This window comes from Diabrotica undecimpunctata, chromosome 6 (genome assembly GCF_040954645.1).
Source record: "Diabrotica undecimpunctata isolate CICGRU chromosome 6, icDiaUnde3, whole genome shotgun sequence".
Lineage (NCBI taxonomy): Eukaryota > Metazoa > Arthropoda > Insecta > Coleoptera > Chrysomelidae > Diabrotica > Diabrotica undecimpunctata.
In genome coordinates, this window is record NC_092808.1 from 141162436 (window position 1) to 141187587 (window position 25152).

General features: G+C 32.5%; 1 protein-coding gene across 1 annotated transcript; it reads left to right on the plus strand.

Moving 5' to 3' along the window:
* Positions 1-2426: 2426 nt before the first annotated feature.
* On the plus strand, positions 2427-23839 carry LOC140443986 (uncharacterized). Its single transcript, XM_072535541.1, has 5 exons — positions 2427-2552; positions 17035-17244; positions 20199-20456; positions 21065-21449; positions 21802-23839. Exons 1-5 carry the CDS (start codon positions 2541-2543, stop codon positions 21990-21992), a joined length of 1056 nt encoding a protein of 351 aa, XP_072391642.1. The 5' UTR covers positions 2427-2540; the 3' UTR covers positions 21993-23839.
* The last annotated feature ends 1313 nt before the right edge of the window (positions 23840-25152 follow it).

The following is a 25152-nucleotide window of genomic DNA, read 5'->3' on the forward strand; positions in this document are numbered from 1 at the left end:
CAACAAGTTATATAGGACAATTACATAAAACAAAATCAATAAAATATAGATTAATATAAAAAAAAAGATATACGATATAGAGCGTCTCTGAACCCGTCGGTCCTCATTCCCTGTAGTCTTTTATTAATTCAAAATAATCATTTAGGTTGTAAACGCATAATTGGATCAAGCATGCTTTTAATTTATTTTTGAATTTTTGAATAATATTTTCATTTCTTATATTAAGTGGCAAACAATTGTAAAATTTAGATCCTGCAAAATCAGGGCTAGTTTCACTTGTGGAGTGTTTACACACGCTTATCAACCTCCCGTGTCTTGTCGGGTAATTATGAAAGTCAGAGTTGAGGGTAAAATTTTGAAATTTAGTTTTGACGTGAATAATACACTTATAAATATATAAAGCATGAAAAGTCAACAGTCTGTGTTCAATAAAATATTTACGACATCATTGTCTATTATCAATATTGAATATCAATCTAAGAATTCTCTTTTGAGTTATAAAAACTCTAGAAGAGTTTCTAGAGTTTCCCCACAAGACAACATTATAGGCCATATATGAATAAACCAATGGATAATACACACTTATCAATTGATTGGTGTTAAATAGGGTTTTCAACTGAAGGATCGCATAGTAACACTTATTCATTGTTTTGCAGACTTTAGTGACATGAGATTTTCATCCCATGTCATATTACTTTCTAGAATGCTACCAAGAAATAGTGTATCGCTAAAGGGTATTTCCTCAGAACTAACTGTGATTTTACAACCATGGGATGGCTTACAGCGCGAGTAAAACTGCATACAAATAGTTTTCTTTGCATTTACCATTAAAGAGTTCTTTTTACACTTGGTTGTAAATTCCTGTACTACTAAGTTCATTTTTGAAATGAGTTCGACTTCAGTTGAACTTTTTTTTTACATTTCACCTATCTCTACTTCATTGGATTAAATCTGTCTCCTCAAGAACTTCCCTGTTTACTGTTAAACAATTACAATAGTTGACTTGAGTTCTCCAATCAACAATACTAGATAGTTTGAACCATGTTCTTTCAACCATCAATTAATAGAGTACCGGCATGTAAGTAATGTTTTATTTATTTGTTTATTTATTAATTCATTACAGTTTAATAGACTATTTTACCAATTTGTGGGTCTTGTCTGCTTAAACATCTTATTCATTTTGGAAAACCACAGACATGTAATATTGGCATAATTACTGTAATTTATATAATTTATATTATCTATCTTTATTTTATCTTTATTAGACAACACCCTAATATGGGTTTATTATTTTCAGCATTTATTTAACTTTGTATCGTGACCTGAAGATGCTTTGCATATTGTAGAAAGCGAAACCGGTCGTCTGATTAGTTAAATTAAATTGATTGTGAGTAAGTCTAATTTATTATTTCTTCTACCTTTTGAAATGGACTCACACAAGCAACACATTCATAATTCTTTGATAAGTTTCTATAAGTAGCTATCTGGGATGTAGCAGTATTGTTACTCTCAGATATGTTTAAACTAAAATGTAGTCCTAGATGATCACCTAAATTGTAGTTCACGACAGCCTCATTGTATCACTTAAGGAATATTAGTAAGAAAATAATCTAGTTTCGATCGTGAAATTACACCGTTTTTGTTTGTAAATATTCTAGTTAAAATAAGTAATAATCTATAAATTGTTACGTTTTAACGAAGTTGATTGAGATAATTAGGCGTTGCCAGACTTCTGTTTTATGTATTTAAGACCTTCCAGACTACATAAAATCATAAGTGTAATATATAGTTGAACTCGTATTGAATAGGCGATTCGAATAATGACTAAATATACAGGGTGATGAATTTGAAAAACCAAAGTTACTAATAATATAAGCGTAACGACAAATCTGGCAACATTGCAAATATCAAATATGGAATCTTTGTATCCCAAAATAAATGTGTCCCAAATTTTATAAAATTATAACTAGCAATTTACGAGATAATTGATCGTTTCTAGACTTTTGGGCCACTCTGTATAGAATTCGTACGGTCCTTGACCTTAGTACGGCCCTTTTAAACCCTTGCTGTGTTTTTTGCTTAGTTTACTACTTACCAAAATTATGCATAAGTCAAGACACTATATTTGTGAATATACCTTACACAACAAGACGACTGCTAGCTGGAGGGAAGGATTGAGGGATAGATATTTGATGAAATGAGTACAGAAAATAGCTTTATCAAAAATGACTGCTGCGAATATTATAATTGCAGATTTGAAATCTGCTGATCATAAATTACTTACTCTTAAAAATTAGCAATAAAATATGTGTTTATCAATGGTATTTGTACGCATGTACAATTTCAAGGATCCACAATATCTGTCAACACCCAAAAACCTTTCAAACTACCTGTTTCATAAATGCAATCCTATAATCTAGTTATAGATTCAAATAAAAGCAGGGCGGGGTACCCACATAGTTTTAAAATGTAAAGGTCACTTCTAACAACAACGTTCGAGATCTAGCTAACCGAATCGAAAGTCAGTTGAAGTGTAGAAAATGCATTTACTGGTAAGTAATCCTTTTCAACTTAAGAATTTTATTACGACCTTTCGTGCCAGAAATGCACTATAAACGATGATAGATCAGAAAATCATTGGGAGGAGTATGCCATATTACAACATCCGTTGGATAATCGTGCAAGTTTGAGGTCAGTGCGATATTACGACTAAAATGTCAGTTCGATTTTTTAATAAACACACAATGTATGGTTTATAGGTAATTTAAACTGTAATTTAAACATTATTGATTCTTTGATTATGCTTTATTACGTTTAAAATATGGAGCAAGTGGTAAATTATAATTTTCAGTGCAACGTTATGTAAATGGCATTTAAACTGCAGACAAAGGAATTGGTAAATATAAAATTGAAAATTGCATTTTTCAAATTTTTGCCGAATGTAATTAAAAACTTTGTAATGACAGAGAAACGACTACTGTTTCGGTGTCAAAGCTACATTCTCAACAATTTTAACATTTTTAATACGGATAGTAAACAGAAGATTATAATATACCATGCGGTCCATATGTATGGAATAACTTCATTTTTAGCGTTATTATGTACTATGTGAAAAAAACCTGAAACAGGTTGATTTTTATTCTTAAATTGACAATTTACAGCATAAAAATATTATACTCCTCCAGCACCCCCTTTGAATTATAAGCACCCCCTCGAAAATTTTAAATAACAAAGGGGGTCGTATGGCACCTTTTTAGAAATGGATTTTAGTCCTCTGTTCAGCAATATAAAGTTTTTTAAGTTTGGTACAATCATAACTAAGAAAATTAATTTTTAAGATGTAAAATTTGGATAATGTCTCTATCACAAAACTTTAGGTTGAATAAAGATAATAATGTCACATAATATTTAGAATATATTTGACCACCATTCCCTTCTTGACAATAACCAAGGCGATTTAGGAATTCTCGTATATTTTGTACGATCTCGGGAGTTATTTTGTTAATTTCTTCCGTTATCTTAACTTTTAAATCAGCAATACTTTTTAGTCTATTAAATTATACTTTAGATTTTAATTAACCTCATTAGAAGTAATCGAGAGGAGTCAAATCGGGACATCTAGTCGGCCATTCGATCGTTCCACGTCGTCCAATCCACCTACTGGGAAAAACCGTGTTTAAATAATTTCTAACTTTATGTACAAAATGATTAACATCAGGAAAAAATCTTCGTAATGTAGGCACGAAAAAGTTAATAAAAAAATCTAGATAAACCTCACTATCAACTGTGCCCTCAAAAAAATAAGGACCAATAATTTTATCGTTAATGATACCAGCCCAAACGTTCACTTTTTTAGGATATTTCGTGAGTCTCACACACTCAATAAGGATTTTCTCTGCTCCAATATCTACAGTACTGTTTCTTAACCACTCCGTTTAAATGAAACGTCGCTTCATAAAAAAAAAACTATTTTGTTTATAAACTGCAAATCTGCGTTCATTCTGTCCATCATCATTTCACAGATATCTTGCCTTCTATCACGATCATCTTCATTTAACTCCTGATCCAACAGAACTTTGTAAGGGTGGTATTTTTCTATATGCAAAACTCTCAAAATAGATGATTTACTTACATCATTGACGGCGGCAAGTTCTCGAGTTGTCTTATACGAATTTTCCTCAATCTCATGAAGTACATCTAAGTTTGTTTTATCAGTTAATTTAACATTTCTACCCGGTTTTTTAATATTATTTACATGTCCAGTATAACGAAATTTCTTCTCAATTTTGCTAACTGTAGACTGCGAAACTTGTTGACCAGGGTATTTATTAAAAAACATTTCACAAACCTCCTTTTGAGTTCTGGTTTAATTACCACAACCAATCATAATTAAAATGTTCTTTGAGTCTCGGACAAATGAACCATAATTAAATTTAAATCGCGCACATATATTATACTGACGTCTTTTAGTAACTTTAAATACCTAAATGACAGCAACGCACTTCATATCAATTGTTTATTTGGCTTTTTGACTAATATGTTATTATCTTCAAAGTGTTTTCCCTAATGTTTAGCAGAACAGATACAAAATATCTCATTATTTCTAAAGTATATTTTAATAGACCAGGTAATATTGCTGATTTAAAAGTTAGGATAACGGAAGAAATTAACAAAATCCCGAGGTCATACAAAATGTACGAGAATTCCAAAATCGCCTCGGTTATTGTCAAGAAGTGATTAATGGTGGTCAAGTTGAACATTTAATTTAATTGTAAATATCAATTTTCTCAGTTATGATTGCACAAACTCAAAAAACTTTATATTGCTCTTTCTAACAAGGTGCCACACGACCCCCGTTGTTATTTAAAATTCTAGAGGGGATGCTTACAATTCAAAGGAATTGCTGGAGGGGGATAATATTTTCATATTGTAAATTGTCAATTTAAGATTAAAAATCGACCTGTTTCAGGTTTTTTTTAATAACGCTAAAAATGAATTTATTCCATACATATGGAGCACATGGTGTATATATATATATATATATATATATATATATATATATATATATATATATATATATATATTGTTATGATATGTAAAATCGAGAAAAATATTGGTTTGTTTAAAAATATTTCAAAATTCAATAACATTAAAATAATTCATATAAGTAGGATAATAAACAACAAACATTTCGAAGAAGGAAAGTTATTAAATTCTTGGATTTCCTGTACTAAACAAAATGTAAGCTTTGCATAAATTATTTCTTTGTTATACTTGAGTGACCCGCATAATTATAAGTGAAAACAAAAAGACAATTGAACGGGGTTTTCCAAAATACATTAATGCAGTGATTAGAGACAAATAGAAGAGATTTTAGAAAGAGGTTTTTGTTAGTTTTTAAGAATTATAGAAAATATTATTTGTAAATAAGTTTTAGGAAATTTTATAATTATAGGTAAAAATTTGTTTGTTATCGAAATGAAAAAATGGGGGAATTGTGACGAGTTTTGATTGGCGGAGATTGAAAAAGGTGGGATAAGTATGTAGGAAAAAGTTTAGCGAGATTGAGGAGAGAGAAAAGATAGGCAGTTGGTTTTCCAAATCTGTAAGAGGAACAGTGATTGTTCTCTGGCGGTTCCTGAAATGTAGCAAGCAGTAGTGTTGAATGTTAGTGAGTTTTTGTGGAGTTAGTGTATCTGACAGAGCTGAAGCAGCAAAATATTGTAAGTCATATTTCTCTACTTATATTCCAAGAGTCACTGTTCAGGCCAACGAGAGATTCAGTTTATCGTAAAGAGAAGATATTCCAAGAGTCATTTTTCACTCGGGCCAACGAGAGATTCAGTTTATCGAGAGGAGAAAGGCTATCATAATTTGAATGATTTGTGCTTTTGAAGGAGATCATTAAGGACGATATACTTGCAACAATCTGTGTAAGATTGCTGATTACATAGGGAGCGGTTGAGAGGAGATAATATAGTCTACAAGGAACAAGGATTTGGACCACTCATCATCAGAGAGAGATATTTTGTTTTCTGCAATTTTTTTCTTTTATTGATAACACAATTTTTACACTTAATTTAGAAAGGATATAAAGATTTTGATTAGGAGAGTTAGAATAGTTCGGAATTTTGAGATTTCAATTAATATTGTTTGTACCATAAATTTTGATTGTTCACGTACGGAGAACAAAATTTTGAGAATCCTTATATGAGATTTGTTTATTGAAAACTTTTGAGTGTGAATTATTTCATTATTTTTATTTCAATATATAGTGTTAGATCATATGTGTTTTTTATTATTCCGGTATTCTCTGGACCTTACCTTTCACATGTAATAGCATAGATATTGAAGCACGAATTTAACCCTGAGATAAAAGAATTAAAAATTGTGATAGAGTCATAATCATATCATTTAAATAATTTTAATTAATCAAAAAAATTAATTAGCTAATTATTGCTTGGCGCACCAAGACTTTAAATATCACAATAATATATATATATATATATATATATATATATATATATATATATATATATATATATATATATATATATATATATATATATATATATATATATATATATATATATATATAAAGTAGTTGACACGTTATTGACTGACACGTTATGTAAACTAAAGCTTTATTTTGAGCTTTTTACTTTACTTTCATTACAATTAGTTAGTATATTACAATTACCTACTTAGTTTTAAATCGATTTATTATTATTAAAATAAGCATTAATTAATATAACATTATTAAATATATGTTTCCATTGGCAGTATGCATATTTTCTAAAAGAAATACACATTTAATGCATATTTTTGGAAAAATTATTGCATAATATGGTCTATTTATAACAATCAAGAGATCTAGTTAGCGATATTTGAAAGAACGTACTTTAAGGCTTTAATATGCCAAATTCGAAAAAATTTGCCCTGAAACTAAATCGTACACAAGGTTTCAAAATGTGGTTCTCAAAATCGGCCGGCTTTGAAACTCGCGGGAGTGATGTTGACGGAAGAAGCGCTGTTAACTGCATCTGGTTCTTGTTTATGGATTTCGACATTTCTTTTTTTAATTCATATGTATTTTTTGCGTAAATTACGAATCTGATTTATTTAAATAAATAAATTGTTAAATAAGCCATATAATTTGTTTAAACCATATGAATAATAATTTTTATTGTATACGTAATTTTGCAGACAAAACGTTTGGTGTGATTTAGGGGAAGATATAATTACAAACCACGGCCTGTAAATTCCATAAACAATCTACCTTGGTTAAAATATTTGTAATGGTGAAACTAAAACTGCATGTTAAATTAATTAACTTAATGACGGACACAAACGTTAGAAAACTAGAAAATGTTGATGCACCAATTTTAGATTACTATGTATGTTAATAGGTTTAAACGAATTTGCTCAGTCAATTGTAAAAAATGTTTTTTTATTTCGAATTGTGAAATGAAATTGTATATTGTTGGTATATAACTGTCTATGTTAATTTGTGGTGTAGACGGTAATCTTACACATAATGTTAATATCGATTTCATTTTCAATTACATATACTTAATAAAAAGTATTTTGGTGGCGAAAAAAAGTGTTACAGTCTGTAGACAGGAAAATTGGTATAACTGTTTAGATTGGGCAGCAGAGAAAGTATGTGTGATATTCGAATAGTTCATCGTGGTTTCATACAGTGCACCACAAAACTAGCTTAACTTATATATATTATAACTATAATTTTTGTATGCGAGAATGACTATGCAAATTAGACCAGAGCCGATAGTTTTTGGGAACAAAAAACATAGTAACAGGAAGAAACCCATTGTAAAAGAAAGAAAATATATTAAAAATTTAAGAAGAAATAATTTACGGGCGATGTGAAGTCTTCAAGTGAAAAGGGGTGAGTTTTTAAGGATATAATAAGGTTTTTTACGATTTCCGAGAAAACTATGAGTCCTATGAGGAAAAGTTACATAATAAATTTCTAAGTAGTAAAAGATTTTGTATTTACGTTTTTTTACATAATCCCAAAAGTTGTATTAAAAATTTAAACAACCGAGTTTCTGGTTTTTTATTTTTATCAAAAACTTTTTTACGAAATTTATTGAAAACTTTTTATGTTCCAAACAAGCTGACATTTTTTTGATTGAATATATTTATTTTTCCCCTTAGTTTGATTTATTATCCAAAAAGCTCCCTAAAGCATCCTAAAATTCTCCCGTCAAAATGTCTGTTTTTTTCTAGTTGTTGTACTTTTTGTTCGATAAAATATCTACTTTCTGATGATGTCAAATAGTATACGTTACTAAGCCGCATTTTCATAAAAAATTTAAAAAGAATGAAAAAACTTTGAGCTATTTATTAAAATTTACAGTTTAATTACTCGAAAAACGTAAGATTCTATGTTACATTGATAAAGAAAAAATTACAAATGCGTAAAAAATAGATAGTGTTGTGATACAGTATCCCTAGGAAAAGTGTTTCTGATGCGGATTCTTGTTAAAAAAAAGTCCCCTTTAAACAAATCTGAAGGGTGCCGGTCGAAATTTTTTTACAGAAAGTGTTGAAGGTGGTATGTCACAATGTTAAAATTTATATACTTATTAAGTACAGTTATCGTCACTATTTCAAAACAAATCTTCAACTTATGATTATTTACATGAACTTTAAACTTTTTTTTAATTCATAATGACGGTATTAGATTTTTGTTTTGATACAGAGCAGCGACAACAAAATCTGTATCAGCTGTATCAAAACAAAAATCTAATACCGTCATTATGTTTTATTACTTACTTCGTTTGGAGTACCAGAAACTGAGTTCACTACGAATTTTGACCAGGATGAACGGCATGTGGAATGCAATTTTAGATTCCCTTGCCAAGTAATTTATCCAGCTGTTTGTTTCGCAAGTTTTAGGAAACACAGTTTCAGTAAATTTGAATTCGGTTTCGCTAGGTAGAAATCGTTTGATATCTCTTTTTGTTTTTTTTTAATTATTTTTTTTTATAATTTAGTTAAAACCTCCAAAAGTAATAAATTTTTCAAAACCGTACTTAACGAATTTACGTCAAAGCTTACTTGGTAACCTGGCTAAAATTTGGTACTGTCTAATAATTTTTGAACTTGAACTTGAACTTAAGGTACAAAATAACTACGTTAGATGATTTTCTATCCAAAAAGCTTTATTTTATTCAAATGTTTATTATCCATAGGTACTGCCATAATTTTTAAATTAACTATACCTAAAAATTAAAATCTACAAACTAGGGATTTTGTTGATATTACAGTAACAAGTTGTCATTTTGGAACTGAGAAATTAGTTCGACTGTTACTTAGTGGATTAAAAAATAAGTTCACGTGTTATTTAATAAATTTAATAAAAGGCAGCGGTGATGTATTAAATGGCAACAGATGCACGTTTGCCGAATTTAAGAAAAATCTGCAAAATATTGAAAACGAGTTTTGTGGTTATGCAGTAACCATTGGAATACAAATCACGTGGTTTTATTTAGCAAAGTGTCCCTTCGCAGTAAACATTTTGGCCTCATTTGACCTTCAATCATGACTGGGTAACGTCACAGTATCTTAACAATACAATTATACCATTTCTATCCTTGGCACTGTGACATTAGATGGATGAAAGTCAAACAAGACCGAAAATGTCTCGAAATGTTTACTTTTCTGAGGAAAAAATTTCACCTGTTGACGTTCGATATGAAAACTGTTATTGTAAAGTTTATTCATTTAGCAAATTCCCATCTGTAAACATGAACATGTGTTGATATTCGCCCTCATTCGTCAAGAGGCTATTAAATATAATTTATTGCCTTAAGCCAGACGGATTCTCATGTTACAGATCCAAACTTGCCATTCTGTTTAAATTCAAGTTGTAGTGTGTTGCTTTTTTATTCAAAATGTTTACTTTGTTATGTATCTCTCAGTTAATGAATATTTTATTTTAGCACATTTTCCTTCAATGGAACATTAAATTTTGCTCACAGTGATTAAATTCCAAGAAATTCTTACACTAATAGTTTCAAAAGTAAATATTTTTAAAAATCATATAATATACCTCAGTACGACCCTGTTTGGCTTTCATGTGCGTTTGTTGACGTATGGGAATATGTAAAACGAATGAAGTTTAGTGACGCTGTTTTAAAACTGACTTACGTATTTTAGATTTCTTAGAAATACTGATCTTATAAATAAAATAGTAACTTAATCTTCATTCACTTGAGAATTAGCATAATCCCATTTTTGATCATTATTTACTTGTATTTCAAACAATTACAAATTTTTTATCAGTTTGAAATAAATATTTTTGAGCAGGTAAATTAAGCAATAAAATATTTCCAAATTAATGAACGTTTTCTATCTATTAGTGAGAATTACTCTTCGGTACATTATTAAAAGCATTAAGAGCATGTCCATTGGAAGAAAAAACGTCCACAAATTAAGAAATGAACAGGGGCAAATCATTGAGGATAGAATTCAAATTATGAATACGATAGAGAGTTTTTATAGACAACTATACAAAGAACAGCAATGTAACCGGAGTGGATCATTACCAAAGATAATCAATCAGGGATCTGAAATTTTACCGGACGTAACACCCAATGAAGTTCGAAGGTCAGTGCAAGAAATGAAAAACAATAAGTCCCCCGGAGGCGATGAAATAGTGGCAGATGCCTTGAAGGTGGCTGGAAAAAGATTATGGCAGGTCCTTGCCAAACTATTCACTAGATGTTTGCAGGAAGCAATAACACCAACCCAGTGGTATAACGCAGAAATTATCATACTTCATAAAAAAGGGGATGCTACCGACCTCAGGAATTACAGGCCCATAAGTCTACTTTCACATATTTATAAACTATTTACAAAAATAATTACGAAACGACTAGAAAATAAATTGGAATTTTATCAGCCCATAGAACAGGCGGGTTTTAGAAAAGGCTATGGAACAAACGATCACCTACTGGTAATAAAAAATCTTATAGAAAAATGCACTGAATATAATAAACCACTAGCTTTAATATTTGTCGACTATGAAAAGGCATTCGACACCGTAAATCAACAAAAAATGTTGGAAGCCTTGACAGAATGCCGAATTGACTATCGGTATATAAATATAATTAAACATATATACCAAAACGCAACAGCCAGTGTTAGAGTGGGTGATCGTCAAACCCAGAAATTCCCGATACAACGTGGAGTACGCCAGGGGGACACCATATCGCCGAAACTGTTCACTACGCTTTTGGAATATATATGTAAAAGGGCAAAACTGACCGACAAGGGCATAAACATAAACGGAGAAAAGCTTAGCCATCTAAGGTTTGCAGATGATATTGTACTAATAGCTGATAGGATAGATGAGGCCAAAGAACTTTTAAATCAGCTCTACCTTTCCTCGCTAGAAGGGGGATTGAAAATAAATATATCTAAAACCCAGATGATGACAAATCTTGTAGTCAGCGAAGATATATGCGTAGGAACAAGATCCATAGACCAGGTAATGGCCTATAAATACCTAGGTCATGAGATTCGCATAGGAAAAGATAACCAAACCGTTGAGCTTCTCCGTCGTATAAGACTGACTTGGGCAGCCTTCGGCAAGCTGAACCATATTTTCAAATCGTCTGATATACCAATATGCCTTAAAAGAAAAACGTTTAATCAGTGTGTTTTGCCAGTGTTAACTTACGGTGCCGAAACGTTGACCATGACAAGGAGAACAGTTCAAAAGATCCGTGTGTGTCAAAGGGCGATGGAGCGTGCTATGTTGGGCGTTTCACTACGAGACAAGATCCCAAATCGCCAGCTACGACAAAGAACAGGAGTGGCTGATGCAGTAGAGAGAGTAGCAACACTGAAATGGAACTGGGCAGGTCACGTGGCTCGAATGACAGATAATAGATGGACAAAGCGGATACTGGAATGGAGACCAAGAGATGATGCCTACCGAAGCAGAGGTCGTCCACCAACACGTTGGACTGACGATCTAAAACGTTGTCATAGGAATTGGATGCAAGAGGCACAAGATCGAAATAGATGGAAAATTATGAGGGAGATCTATGTCCAGCAGTGGATAAGCGAAGATTGAATGATGATGATGATGATGACATTATTAAAAAACCTCTTTTGTTGAAGTACCATGGTCATTAAATAATTATAAAAAGATATTTGTTATTGATTAGAGCGATTAGTAAAATTTTGTTTATATTACATTAGCTTTTCCTATTCTTATAATTCTCTACACAAAAAAGAATGAAGCAAATATGATTATTTTTATTAAATTTTAATTAGAAAAATCAGTAAACGTTTGAAATTAATTAAAAATGTGTATAGTAGGATAAACACATAGTGTTTACATCTATTTTCAATACTTAGAAATGTTAAAAAATATTCAGAATCAATATTAGGAAACAAGACTGGCATACACTATTTGAAAATGTTTAAAAAACTAAAAAAACAGCACTGAAAATCAAAACAGCAACTTAACCTTAAAGGTAAATAAACAACAACACTATACAAAAGTTATATCAAATGATCCAATCCGAAAATTAGAATTTGTGAAACTTCAATTAATAACTAATACCAACTAACATTGAAGAATACTGCCGATTAAGAGCGAACTGTACCCATCGTAAGTTCCAGTACTTGGAATCGCTGGCAATAATATCGCTGTTCAGAGAATTAAATTTGGGAAACATTAAAATATTAAAATATTATAAAATATTATTTATCTATGATAACGTGATGCTATCTACTCATGTGTCATTCATGTCATTTTTCTCTGAAGTGGCCCTTAAGGAAAAAAACAGGTAGGGGAGAGTAACCTAAAACGGGACGGTAACCTAAGATGAGACACGTAATTTGCCCGTCTATTCTGTGAGGCTACTGACATCTACCGTCCCGTGCGGAAACCTTTCTTCAGTATGAACAAGTTTTACGAATATCGGCCATCATCGATCTCGCAGTGTCCTGTGAGAAGCCGTTGCTTGTTATCGTGCCATTCGTTAAAATATTCTGGTTTATTCGAGGCGTGTTTTTACTCGGAAAATGTAAGTGCGTTTTATTTCTTTATTTGGCATAACATTAGGTACTTTATACTGTACATATTGCTATGGTTGCATGATTTTATTTTCGACTGCTGATAAGTAGGGTTATGAAATTTTTTTGTATATTCATTATTCCTAAGATGGGACAGAAAGAAGTTTCCTAAGTCGAGACGTCCCATCTTAGGTAACTTATTCTATTTTCTTCTCTTATATTTGGTATGCATTACAATAAAAATAAAACATATTTTTATAAAGTGTTATCGGTTAGTAGGGTTATTTAAAGAGTTACTATGTGAATAGTAAACAGCATTTTTTCTTGTTTCTAGATGCCCAACTTAGAAAAATACAAATATGTTAGAAAAACCAATCGCGGCAAGTGGTCTCAAACAGATATGTCGCAGGCGATTGTCAAGGTCCATAAAGGAGAGCTTTCCATCAGAGACGCGGCAGAACGTTACAATGTGCCAAAAAGTACCCTCGCAAGAAGAACGGGAAATAAAAATAAAACGGTACAGAACAGCGAAAAACATCTGGGCAGATTTCGTAGCGTTTTCAATGAACAGCAAGAACAGGAAATTATAGCATACGTTTTGGAAATGGAATCAAGATTCTTTGGAGTTTCCTATAAAGAACTTCGTCGATTAGCCTTCGATTTCGCTGCAATTAACGGCATCCCCAACAACTTCAACCAAGTGACAAGAATGGCTTCCAAAAAATGGCTCTATTGTTTCCTGTCCCGTCATTCGAACATTTCTCTTAGAAAACCAGAAGCAACGTCCTACGCAAGGGCGACGGGCTTCAACAAAAATGCTGTCTCGACATTTTTCAAAAATTTAGAAGCCATCTTTGCCAAGTATGATTTGTCTCCTGATCGAATATGGAATGTGGATGAGACAGGAGTAACAACAGTACAAAAGCTGTCTAAAGTACTAGCTCAGAAAGGTAAACGACAGGTAGGAGGGCTAACAAGTGCCGAACGAGGAGTGAACACCACACTCGTCTGTGCAATGAGTGCGACGGGAAATTTTCTAGCACCAGCATTTATTTTTGCTCGTAAGAGGATAAAACCTGAGCTTATGGATAATGCTCCCAATGGAAGTGTAGCATTTGCTCAAGATAAGGGCTGGATGGACCGCGACGTTTTTTTGAAATATTTGAAATATTTTGTGGATAATGTAAGACCTACTGCCGAAAAACCAGTCCTATTAATATTAGACGGTCATGTCTCGCACACCAAAAGCTTAGACGTAATCAATTTTGCAAGAGAAAACCATCTTATCCTTTTAAGCTTGCCTCCTCATTGCACGCACAAAATGCAGCCATTAGATGTGTCATTTTTTAAACCTTTTATGACATTCTACGACGCTGGGCTAAATAGATGGATGAAAAACCACCCTGGACGTACTTTTGGCATATATCAGGTTGCTGCAGCGGTAACTGATGCTTTTTCACAGGCAGCCTCTGTTAAAACTGCTATGAATGGTTTTAGAGCAGCTGGCATATGGCCATACAACCCCGACATATTTCAGGAATACGAATTTGCCCCAAGTAAAACGACAGAATTACCTTTGGAAGAAAACGACAGAACTGAAGCCCCTCCCCCTCTAGTTATTGAAAGTAACACCAATGAAGTGTCCATTCTGGGTAAAGATCAGTCACTAAATATCCCGAATAAGAAAAAATCAAAGGAAAACGCCGGAATCTTAAATAATCCACAACCTTCAACATCAAAAATCCAGGACGAAAGTGAAAAATCTCAGAAAAAGCATATCAGCATATTGCAGATAAGTCCTGTTCCAGTAGCCCGGAGCAGAAAAAAGAAAATGAATTCTAATAGGTCCCTACCATCAACCATTCTTACTGAGTCTCCGTATAAAAATGAACTTGAAGCGAATGAAAATACAAAAAATAAAAGTGGAAAAGGCAAAAGAAAGCTAGACTCAGAACAAAAAAAAGAGCGCGAAGAAAAGGAGTTGTGTGCAGTGTGTAAATGTATTTACGCATCTAGCAAAGAGGACTGGTATCAGTGCAAAAACTGTTGCCTTTGGGCAAATGAAACTTGTGGAATTTTAGATGAACTTTATTTCACATGTATCAACTGTTGTACTTAGTGTCCCTTTTTGAGTAACCCCATGTCCCATTTTAGGATATAGGTTGCCTAAAATGGGACATTTGCAAAGTTTTTTGCATTTTAAATTAGAAAAAAAAGTTTTGTTTTTTTACATATTATCTATGAAAATGTTTCTTGTCAATGTTATAAAGTTTCTGTTTCCATATTTTGTTTTTTCATTTGCCTTAATGATTGTTTAAAATTCGTTGGAACAAAAAAAGTGTCCCATCTTATGTTACTCTCCCCTATCAGTGATGTCGTCGAACGTATAGCCAAGCTGAAATGGAATTGGGCAGGTCACATAGCGAGACTGAAAGACACAAGATGGACCAGAAAACTAATTGACTGGCGCCCACGAGAAGACAAACGCAGCAGAGGACGACCACCAACACGCTGAATGGACGACATTAGACGAATATCCAAGAAATGGCAACAAGAAGCACATAACCGTGAAGAGTGGCAAAAAATGGGAGAGACCTATGTCCAGCAGTGGACAGAAGAGGTTGCATGATGATGATGATGGCCATTTTTCGAGTTATAAGCGATTTAAAATCTGAAAAATGCAAAAATAGGCATTTTCGAGACTTGTAAAACTTATGTAATTTATTATTTTTGAGCTTGCCATGCGCCTAAATTTACACGTGCATAATTAACAATTAAAAAACAACAGTATAAATTGAAATAAGCTCAATTGCTCTTCAGAATCTTAAAACTGTCTTTTTTCTTACATTAGTTGCTGAATGTCGTTGCTTATTTTGTATTTTTTAGTTTTTGTTTTCTTTTTCACCTGTAGTCTGGCTTCAAAAAGGTTATATTTATGTTTTTATTAACGTCGGTCGATAGGTATGGTTCTGATTATGTGGAGGATTAGGCTCTGAGACCTAAGTATTATTGTCTCATGTGTATACATAGTTTTCTTCATTTGAATAATAGGTATTTCATACAATTTTATGATTACAATGATTAAATTTCATATTATTGAACTAGAGAAATTTCCATTATCTCCAAATAAGAATTATATTGAATAGCTATTAATGCCACTATAATTGTAACAGAAACTAACTAGAAATATCTTAGTTAAACGGTCTCTCCCATTCTCACATTTTCAGAACATAAATTTAAATTGTGATTATCGTCATTGGAATATGAAAATTCCCACAGGAATGCGCCCGTACTCTCGTAATCGCTTAATAATTGTAGCAATGTTCGAATTCTGTTGCAGTTATTAGCGGTATTGATTGGGGTAGTCCCTAGTGGCCAGATGCACCGCAACAGAAATTAATTCTGAACCGGTAGCAATAATACAACCTGACTCTTATCGACGCAAAAAGTAAAAATTTCCATACAACTGGGAAAAATGGTATTATTTACCATGTGCATTAATAGTTTTTTACCCGGAAGGACGCAAAACAGGATATTTAACACCGATTCATAAAAAAGGAGATAAAACCTTATGCGATCACTACAGAAGCATTCAGAACTTCGTTTGAAATTTTTAATGTGAATGTGACAATTACAGCAATTCGTACCTACTGTGAAATGAGTATAGAGGTGGAAACATGTAGCATGTCACAGCGATTGCCATTGTGTTGTATGGTCAATAAAACAATGTCGTGACCTGTACATATAAAAAAAAAATCTCAATTTCTGCCATAGTTTTTGCTTCATTTTGTCTAAACTTTTACATTGGAATTTAGCAATGCCCAGAATAGCAAGGAACGAATTTTAGCATTTTCCTAAAATTTGTTTTACTATAATAAATAATTAAAAGTCCATATTTAAATACACGTAAATGATTTTTATTGATCAAATTACCTTCAACATGTTTATGTTAATGTTGTAATTATTTTTCAGTTTTTCCCGTTCTTTATTGGGTCAACCCTACTGACCATCTGCACCGCATCCGACATTAATTCACAAGTAGCTACACAATTTGGTCTCGACCCTCACTACCACCCCATTCTCTCACTCTACCACTCCCAAGACAAGCTGGGTCACTATGTTTATGGATACGCAACGCCTACTGTTGTGAAAAGCGAAATTTCGGATAAGGGAGTAACAAGGGTATGATAAATTACAATATTATAATTTCAAACTCTGTCCTATTTCCGGATTTATTTTAAATAAATATATTTGAATAAAATATTGAGAAAACATGCTTGAACGATTTTTTTATGAAGATGTTTATAATTCAACTTTAAAATAATATTATACAAATCTATACCCTTTTAACTTCAGACAAAATTGTATTCTTACTATGTAGTTCGTTCTAAAAATATATATAATTATTTTCTCTTTTTTCTTTTTATTTTTTATATATTCTGATTTTAATTATGTATTTATGTTTTACCACAAACATATTATCATTGTTTCGAGCTCTTTATCTTCATATTAGTTAGTATATAAGTACAAATTTAACCAAATTTTAACAGTTTACGCACTCTATATCACTGCGTTTCTGCAATCCCATTTTTGAGCACTGCTGGCATCGCCTTTGCGGGGTTTTCTGCGATAAATGACCAACATTTTAAAAAAACCTCCATATTCAATAGCCTCCCAATTTTTTTTCTCGCAGAAAAATCTTTTATAAGACTGGTAGCCAATTTGGATCTACATTCAAGGTGAGATATTGCTTTTTTTCTACTCTTACTTTGCCTAAGGATTATTTGTAAAGTATATAAGAATTTACTATGATTATGTCAAATAGCTGATAAAATAACTTGATCCACCATCGACGACTTTTCCAAGCTATTGAGTATGTCTGCATTCGTTGGTCAAACTAATCAACACCGCCCATATACATATTGTAGTCTACAATGGCTTGAGTACAGCGGATGTTTTCTCGTTCTCCAGTTTTTGATGTTCTCAATAAAAAACAAAACCAGTTTTTGCATGATTATGCATATTGCTGCATGTGGTCACAGATTTTGAGCCACGATCCTTCCACTTACTTATAGTAATATCATTGCAGACAACTCTATCAATGTCACCCATTTTCATTTTTCTATCATCTACTAAATGTATTTCTGGAAAATATTTTCGTGTTTGTCTTACTGTTTCATAACCAAAATGACCTGGTTCTGATAACTTATTTATAAGAGGGGGTATGTTAAAAAAATTGTCAAAGTACATGCAGTATCCCCTTTTTCCAACACATTAATTAAATTTAGTATAACTCTTTCCCCTAGAGTATGTTCGTTAGTCTGTTCAGGTTCTCTACCCTGATATACCTCAAAATTGATGAGGTAACCTGTTTCAGCATATGCCATTGCCCAAATTTTTATACCCCTCTTTATGGGTTTCATTGGCATGAACTGATTCAAAGTAGTCCTTCCTTTAAAGGCAACCGTACTTTCATCAATTGAAATATTTCTGCTCGTAGAAAAAGATTCCATAAAGGTTTTTTTAATTTTTGAATAAAAGGTCTCACTTTGTACAATAGAGAGTTTCTCTGGTTGGTATTTGTTGGTTATCATTTAAATTGATCTATGTACCAGGGATTTAAAACTGGAACTAAGAGTTAGGTTAGCTAGGTGCTATGTTTTTTCGACTTTATTTTATGGAATGGAATCTTGGACCTTGAATGCGACATCAATGAAAAAACTGGAATCATTTGAACTGTGGGTGTAAAGAAGAGTTCTGAAAATATCATGGACAGAACACGTCACAAACAAAGAGGTTCTGGGAAGGATGAACAAAGAAATGGAAATTTTAAATTCAATAAAAACAAGAAAATTAGAATATCTCGTACATATTACACGTGGAGAGAAATACACCTTGCTCCAACTGATTATGCAGGGAAAGATCCAAGGAAAGAGAAGCATAGAGAGGCGTAGAATGTCATGGCTGCGCAACCTGAGAGATTGGTACGGATGTACATCAAATGAACTTTTCAGAGCAGCCGTCTCAAAAGTCCGAATAGCTATGATGATTGCCGACCTCCGCCGCGGAGATGGCACTTGAAGAAGAAGAAGATTTAAATTGATATATCTTAATATTTTAATAAATCTCTTTAGAGGAAAAATACTAGTAATTCTTTTATTATGAAAATTTGGATCTGCAGACCAGTATTTTTTGATAGAAGGTAAACTATTAAATTCCTAGAAAAGCTTTTAATTCTTTGAAAGACAAACCTAAATTTTTGTTGGCTTGAACAGCATATAAATTTGACTGTTCTGCAATGTATTGTAGTAAGGTGTCATTAAAAAAAACATTAAAGAAACTTACTGGGTCTTCAGAAGGCGGTATCACTTTCGAACCCTAGAATTCTGGTTCTTTGGACCACTCCTTAAAATCCCTGGTAACATCGAAAGTTGCTTCATCTTCTTGCTTAGGAGCTGCTTAGGACATCCTAAGCGTAAAGCGGTTTGAATTTCTCTATCTGTACCTGTACCACCGAAGCTGGCCCTTATTTACCGAGGAATTATTTGCAAAAATATCATTTACAGAAGTCTTTTTGATACTTTTAGGCTTACTAAACTTGTCATAACAAGATAGATATATTTCTGCACTTTATAAATGTAAAAAGTAAAATATTTTCTCCTCTTTCATTTATTTTTCTTATTTTCTGCTGAAGTATTCTTTTGAGCTTCTCATACCTTTTTGTCAACTTTACCACTGTTATTAGAAAATATTGTCACACAATTAATCTTTGATTCTCAAATAAAATCCAAAATATTATAACATTTTAATCGTCTCCTGACCTTCTTCTTCATTTCTCGGTCTGATATGACCAAACCATTGCAGTTTTTGTTCTTGAATCTTTTTTGTCTGTAGTCATCCCGACTCGTTTTCTAATCAAGTAGTTTCTCTGATCCTTTTTCCTATAGTCCTACCCAACATCCACCGTAACATTTTCATTTCAACTACCTCCATCGTCTTTTCTGAATCTTGTTTACAGGTCACACTTCACCGCCGTACACCAATGCAGGTCTCGCCACACTCTTGTCTCCTTATAAAAATGTTAATTATTTTGTATTATTATACACCCAATCGCTGTATAATATTTTTTTTTGTAGGGTGGTTACTCTTATATAGATATAAACGGACAACTGCAAACAGTTGAATATGTGGTAGACCCCATTCATGGATTTAGAGTGGCTGCAACCAACTTGCCTCAAGATGATCCTGACGTAGCTGCAGCCAAAGCACAACATATTGCAGAATACGCAGCCATCAAGTCAAACAATGAGAAACTTGCAGCTGCTACCGTGGCCTATTCTAATCCTGTTGCGGTTCCTATCGGCGCTGTTCCAGATATTTTGCTGCATCAAGAAGTAAGTAAAATATAACCTGTGAGTAATTTAAAATTTTTATTACTAATCTTTTTAAATAACTAGAAATGGGAGATCATCTAAACGTAAATATGTAAATATTATAATAAATAATCAAATTTTTCTTATAGTACGTGACAAAATACGAATTAAGTGTAAGTCTTTAGAGTAAAGGCTATCTACAACACAGTTTCTTCTCATACAAGGCTTTAATATATACTTGTAGACTATATAACCAGCTCAAGATTTAGCACATATTATGAAATAAGAAATAATCGAGTATACCTACTGTTCTATAATGACTTAATTATAAAACATGAAACATTATTCCAAATTCATGTCCAATATCATATTATTAAATAAAATTTCAGAACACAATTTCAATATACATATTTATTTAAAACGTAACATTCTTCAGGATATTTGTAAATTCAGAGTCTATTAGTTATGCGACCAGTAATACACTGTAAATGCCACTCATTGCTTGATAAGTTTAACCTTTTCCTTTGAAAAGAAAAACCCAAAATAAATACACAATAATAGAATTAGTACACTTCATACATAATCGTAATCCCTTTGTATTACCTTATTCTATATTCATATATTTGCAGCTCCCACAACCAGTAACTGATCTCCCCGCAGTAGTTAGAGCCCGCAGTGAACATCTAGCCATTCTGAACGCTGCGTACGCTAGTACACCAGTATTACCTGTTCCTCCACGACCAGTTCAAGACTTACCCGAAGTCATTAAAGCGAGAGCAGAACATTTGGCAGAGGTAGAAAGAATCAAACTCAGAAATGAAGCACTTGCTAGACAAATAAGCGTAGGATACGTTCCCGAAATTGGCGATGGAGCAGTTGTTCCGATAAAAACTGTAATTAATTCCTATGTAGCGCCGGCTCAAGCAGTGGCACAAACTGCTCAGTATTCTTATAATCCAGTTGCTCACAGTGACGATAATAACAATTTGGGGAAATATTCATATGGATATGTAGGTAAGATATAAATTATTGGGAGCTCTATGATGTATCGTTTATGTAAACTAATTAAATGGTGTAAATCCCAATTTTAACACATTGTAAAATTTTTCAAATCGGTATGCTGGGTCATCTAATTATAACGGGTTGCCTACACACATATATATGAATAGTCAAACGGGCCACAGGAAACGCAACGGGAAATTCTAAATTGTTGAATTCCTGTTTCTCTAATTATTTTGAAAAAAAATGTTAAAATTGTTCCAAGACTTAAGCACAGAATATTTGAAGCACATTTGCCAGAATATTGTTATTGTTGTAAAAGTTAGGTCACAGTTAGGTTATCTTACAATAAAAAAAAATGTTTCAGGACCTCACAGTTCCCACTCGGAATCGAGATCCGAAGATGGAGTTACTAGAGGAGGATATTCTTATATCGATGCTAATGGTATATTACAAACAGTGCACTACATAGCAGATGCTGAACATGGTTTTAGGGTAGCTGCTTCAAACATACCAGTAGATCCTTACCACGCAAAAAGAGCGGTGTATAAAAGATAAAATTTTAAATAGTAATTTACGCAACGAGTGCACAAAGTAGTACTTACGTCGTTTTAAAACATGTTGTACGACTTGCGATTTCCGATCTTTGACCATCTTCATCTTCTCTTATGCCTCGATATTATAAATCGTCTTTCACTCAGTTTCTCCAACTTCATCAGGATCTTTTTTTTTTCACCCACATCGTCTCCATTTTATAATTTGTTTGTTAAATCTTGTATCTGGTATTCTTTATACATGCCCAAACCATATTAAATATTTGTCTTTTATTTCGTCGGTTACCATATATCTTACTTTCATAATCTCTCTCGTTATTGCATTTTGCATACTACCCCTCCTTGTCATATTCTTTATTAACTTCTATTATTAGAAGATTTAGTTCCTAATTAAGCTAATTTATTTTCTATAACCTGGGTCACTGAGAGATTGTGGTCTGCTGTTGATCTTCCTGTTCTAAATCCCGCCTGCTCTTCTGCTTCTTTATCATTTTTTATCTTGAATTTTAAGCTTTTTACATACATATGATTTACTTAGGTATTGTTTACTGCGATGTCTCAATGTCACATTTCTTTTCATATAATTAACATTTTAATATATCTCATATGATTGGAATAGTATTGTGAGTTCTTCGTAAAACAATAATACCATGTTTTAATACAAATCTTACATATCGCTGCATCGTTAATATAATTTTGTTACCTCTTAAGTGAAATTGTAGATTCAGGAGTTCCTGAAGTTTCTTTTCCATGCTTCGTTTTTTTTCTGGGAGATTTTTTAGCGACTTTCAATGTATTTTCATATAATTTTCATTTCACCAATAGGGCTTTCTTTTTTTATTGTTGTCCCAGGGCTTTCTGTGCAGCTAAGTACATATATTGGTAGTTCTTTCATGCTAACAAACGAATGTTTTTTCTGTTGCTTCTAGTCCTCTACCCAATCATCTAACACTTTTTTTCTTTACCAACCTCAGCTTGTATTTTTTTGTTTCCAGCTTTTCTTTTAGATTCTGGTTCGTCATCTGTGATAGTCTTAACGTTTTTTTATATAGACATATATATTTGCTCTAAGTAGTTAGTGATTGCTATTACACGCAGGATTCCCAAGTACTCTTAGGTCTTTCAATTTTAGATTTGACATATTTTTGGCTACTATGTAATCAATAAACAATATTTGCCCCCTTGTGTCATTTCTTCACATATATTTATGTATTCCTTTATTTTAAAGGTCTATTTCTTAATTATTTCAATATTTAGTTGTTGATAAATCGTTTCTTACATTTCAACAGGTTCGTTATCTTGTACTTCATAGACATCATCTGTATAAAATGTACACACAGCCATCTTACCATCCTTTCAAAGATTGCTTCCCCCAAAGTTTTCTTTATTTATTATAATAGATACTCCCTTTCTTGCTCACGCTTCTTTAGAAATGCTTGATAGAAAATTGTTGTAGTGTCCAAGGTTTTCTTAGCCTTGTCCAGTCTTCTTAGTTTTCGTTGTCACTAGTAGATCCCGTTTCTGCTTCTAAACTTTATCTTTTTAACTATCTCCTGTAAGTCGTTGGCATGTTACTGAACTTTCTTTTTTTTAGTCCAGGCATAGGACTGGCTAAGGAAATTTATCTGTTAATCAATCCACCCACAAATTAAACCCCGCGAAGTCCTTTTTTATAGAAAACAGTGTGCAAAATTCTGTGGGTAAAAAAAAACTTTGTGCATCTGTAGCATCCAATAGCTTTTTATTAAATAATAAATATTACCTATATATTGTTTATATTTGTAATATTACAGTTTGCCTTAAAAAATAAAACTAATTGTTAATTTAGATTAAATAAAAATTTAATTAGAAGTTATTGATAATCATTTTGTGGTGTAACGAGAAGAACGACACAAGAAAATATACCTAAACTAAAGAAAGGCACAATGATCAATGGAGAAGCGAAGTAAAAAACGATTTGAAAAAAGAAGAAGTAAGAAGTAGGATGGAAAAGGAGAACGTGGGCATAAAGAAATGGGTAAAATAAAACATAAAGCCTTGCCTAACTAGACCTGGGGTGCTATATAAGTTTTCTAGATTAGAAATGTTGAGACTTGATGACAATTATTTATATTTTATAAACTAGACAAATACAACAATTTTTGTAGAACCCTATCTCCGAGTGACATGTATATTCCAATGGACCCACATATCCGAAGGTCACCGGTCACACTCCGTAATGGAGTGGTAACTATCTGACCCCGAAGCTATAACCAACCACCTCTACTCATTGCAGGACATAACGAATGGGCAGGCTTTGTACTCAAAGTTACTTTGGACGCGCTGGGTAACGGGACATCCTCTATTTTACTTTATGTGGTTAAGCCACCTGTTTTTAGGGGTAGCTAGAAGAGCTTCTCTCCCTATGAGTGACTGAAGTTAATTTTAACATGACTTTGGACTTCTGTCCAAAATGTGTGTCGATACGTGACCTTGTAACCTCGGAAACCTTTTTTGGATGGTGCTAGAAAGGTCACCAATGGAGACACTGCGAACGGCAGCTGGATGGTTGGTGGAGAGCCAGTCGGGGGTTTGAAACTAGCTTTTGGAATCAGAAATGGATCCAACAGAAGAAATAATAAAGATAAGATAAGATAGATTATAAAAGACAGAGAAATAGATAACAAGAGAAATAGGTAAAATTACCAAGTATAGGAGAAGATAAGAAAAGGAGCGCCACTTAACTTTTTGGGGAAAATTAAGAAACCTTAGAAACGAAAAGAGATAAGAAGGGATAATTAGGTTCTGAAAGCAGATACAAAAAAAAGTTATTAATAGTTAATTATTAAATAAATGTGGTCAACACACTACATAAACAAATAATAAATAATATGTTCGATGGAATTCGTCCACCTACTTACCTAGAAGCATATACAGCCTGATCTTTCTTCTGGTCGAAGATATCGTGATAGTTAAATATTTTTATTATCAAATATTTAGAGATATTCTATTATCAGGAAACTTCTTAATATTATTAAGTTAATAGGAAACTTCTATTCTAACTTATCTATTATCAGGAAACTTCTTAAAGTAAAATATTAATTATAAAATTCAGTAGGTAAACAAAACAAAGTATATTCAATAAATGAATCACCAGAATCGTGAATTCCAAAATCAAGAAATAC

Bases quoted from the DNA above. Each gene is read 5' to 3' on its own strand.
- LOC140443986 (XM_072535541.1), top strand. The intron at 17,245-20,198 runs GTATGATAAATT...TTTTTTTTGTAG, and splicing joins CGGATAAGGGAGTAACAAGG to GGTGGTTACTCTTATATAGA. The intron at 20,457-21,064 runs GTAAGTAAAATA...ATATATTTGCAG, and splicing joins ATATTTTGCTGCATCAAGAA to CTCCCACAACCAGTAACTGA.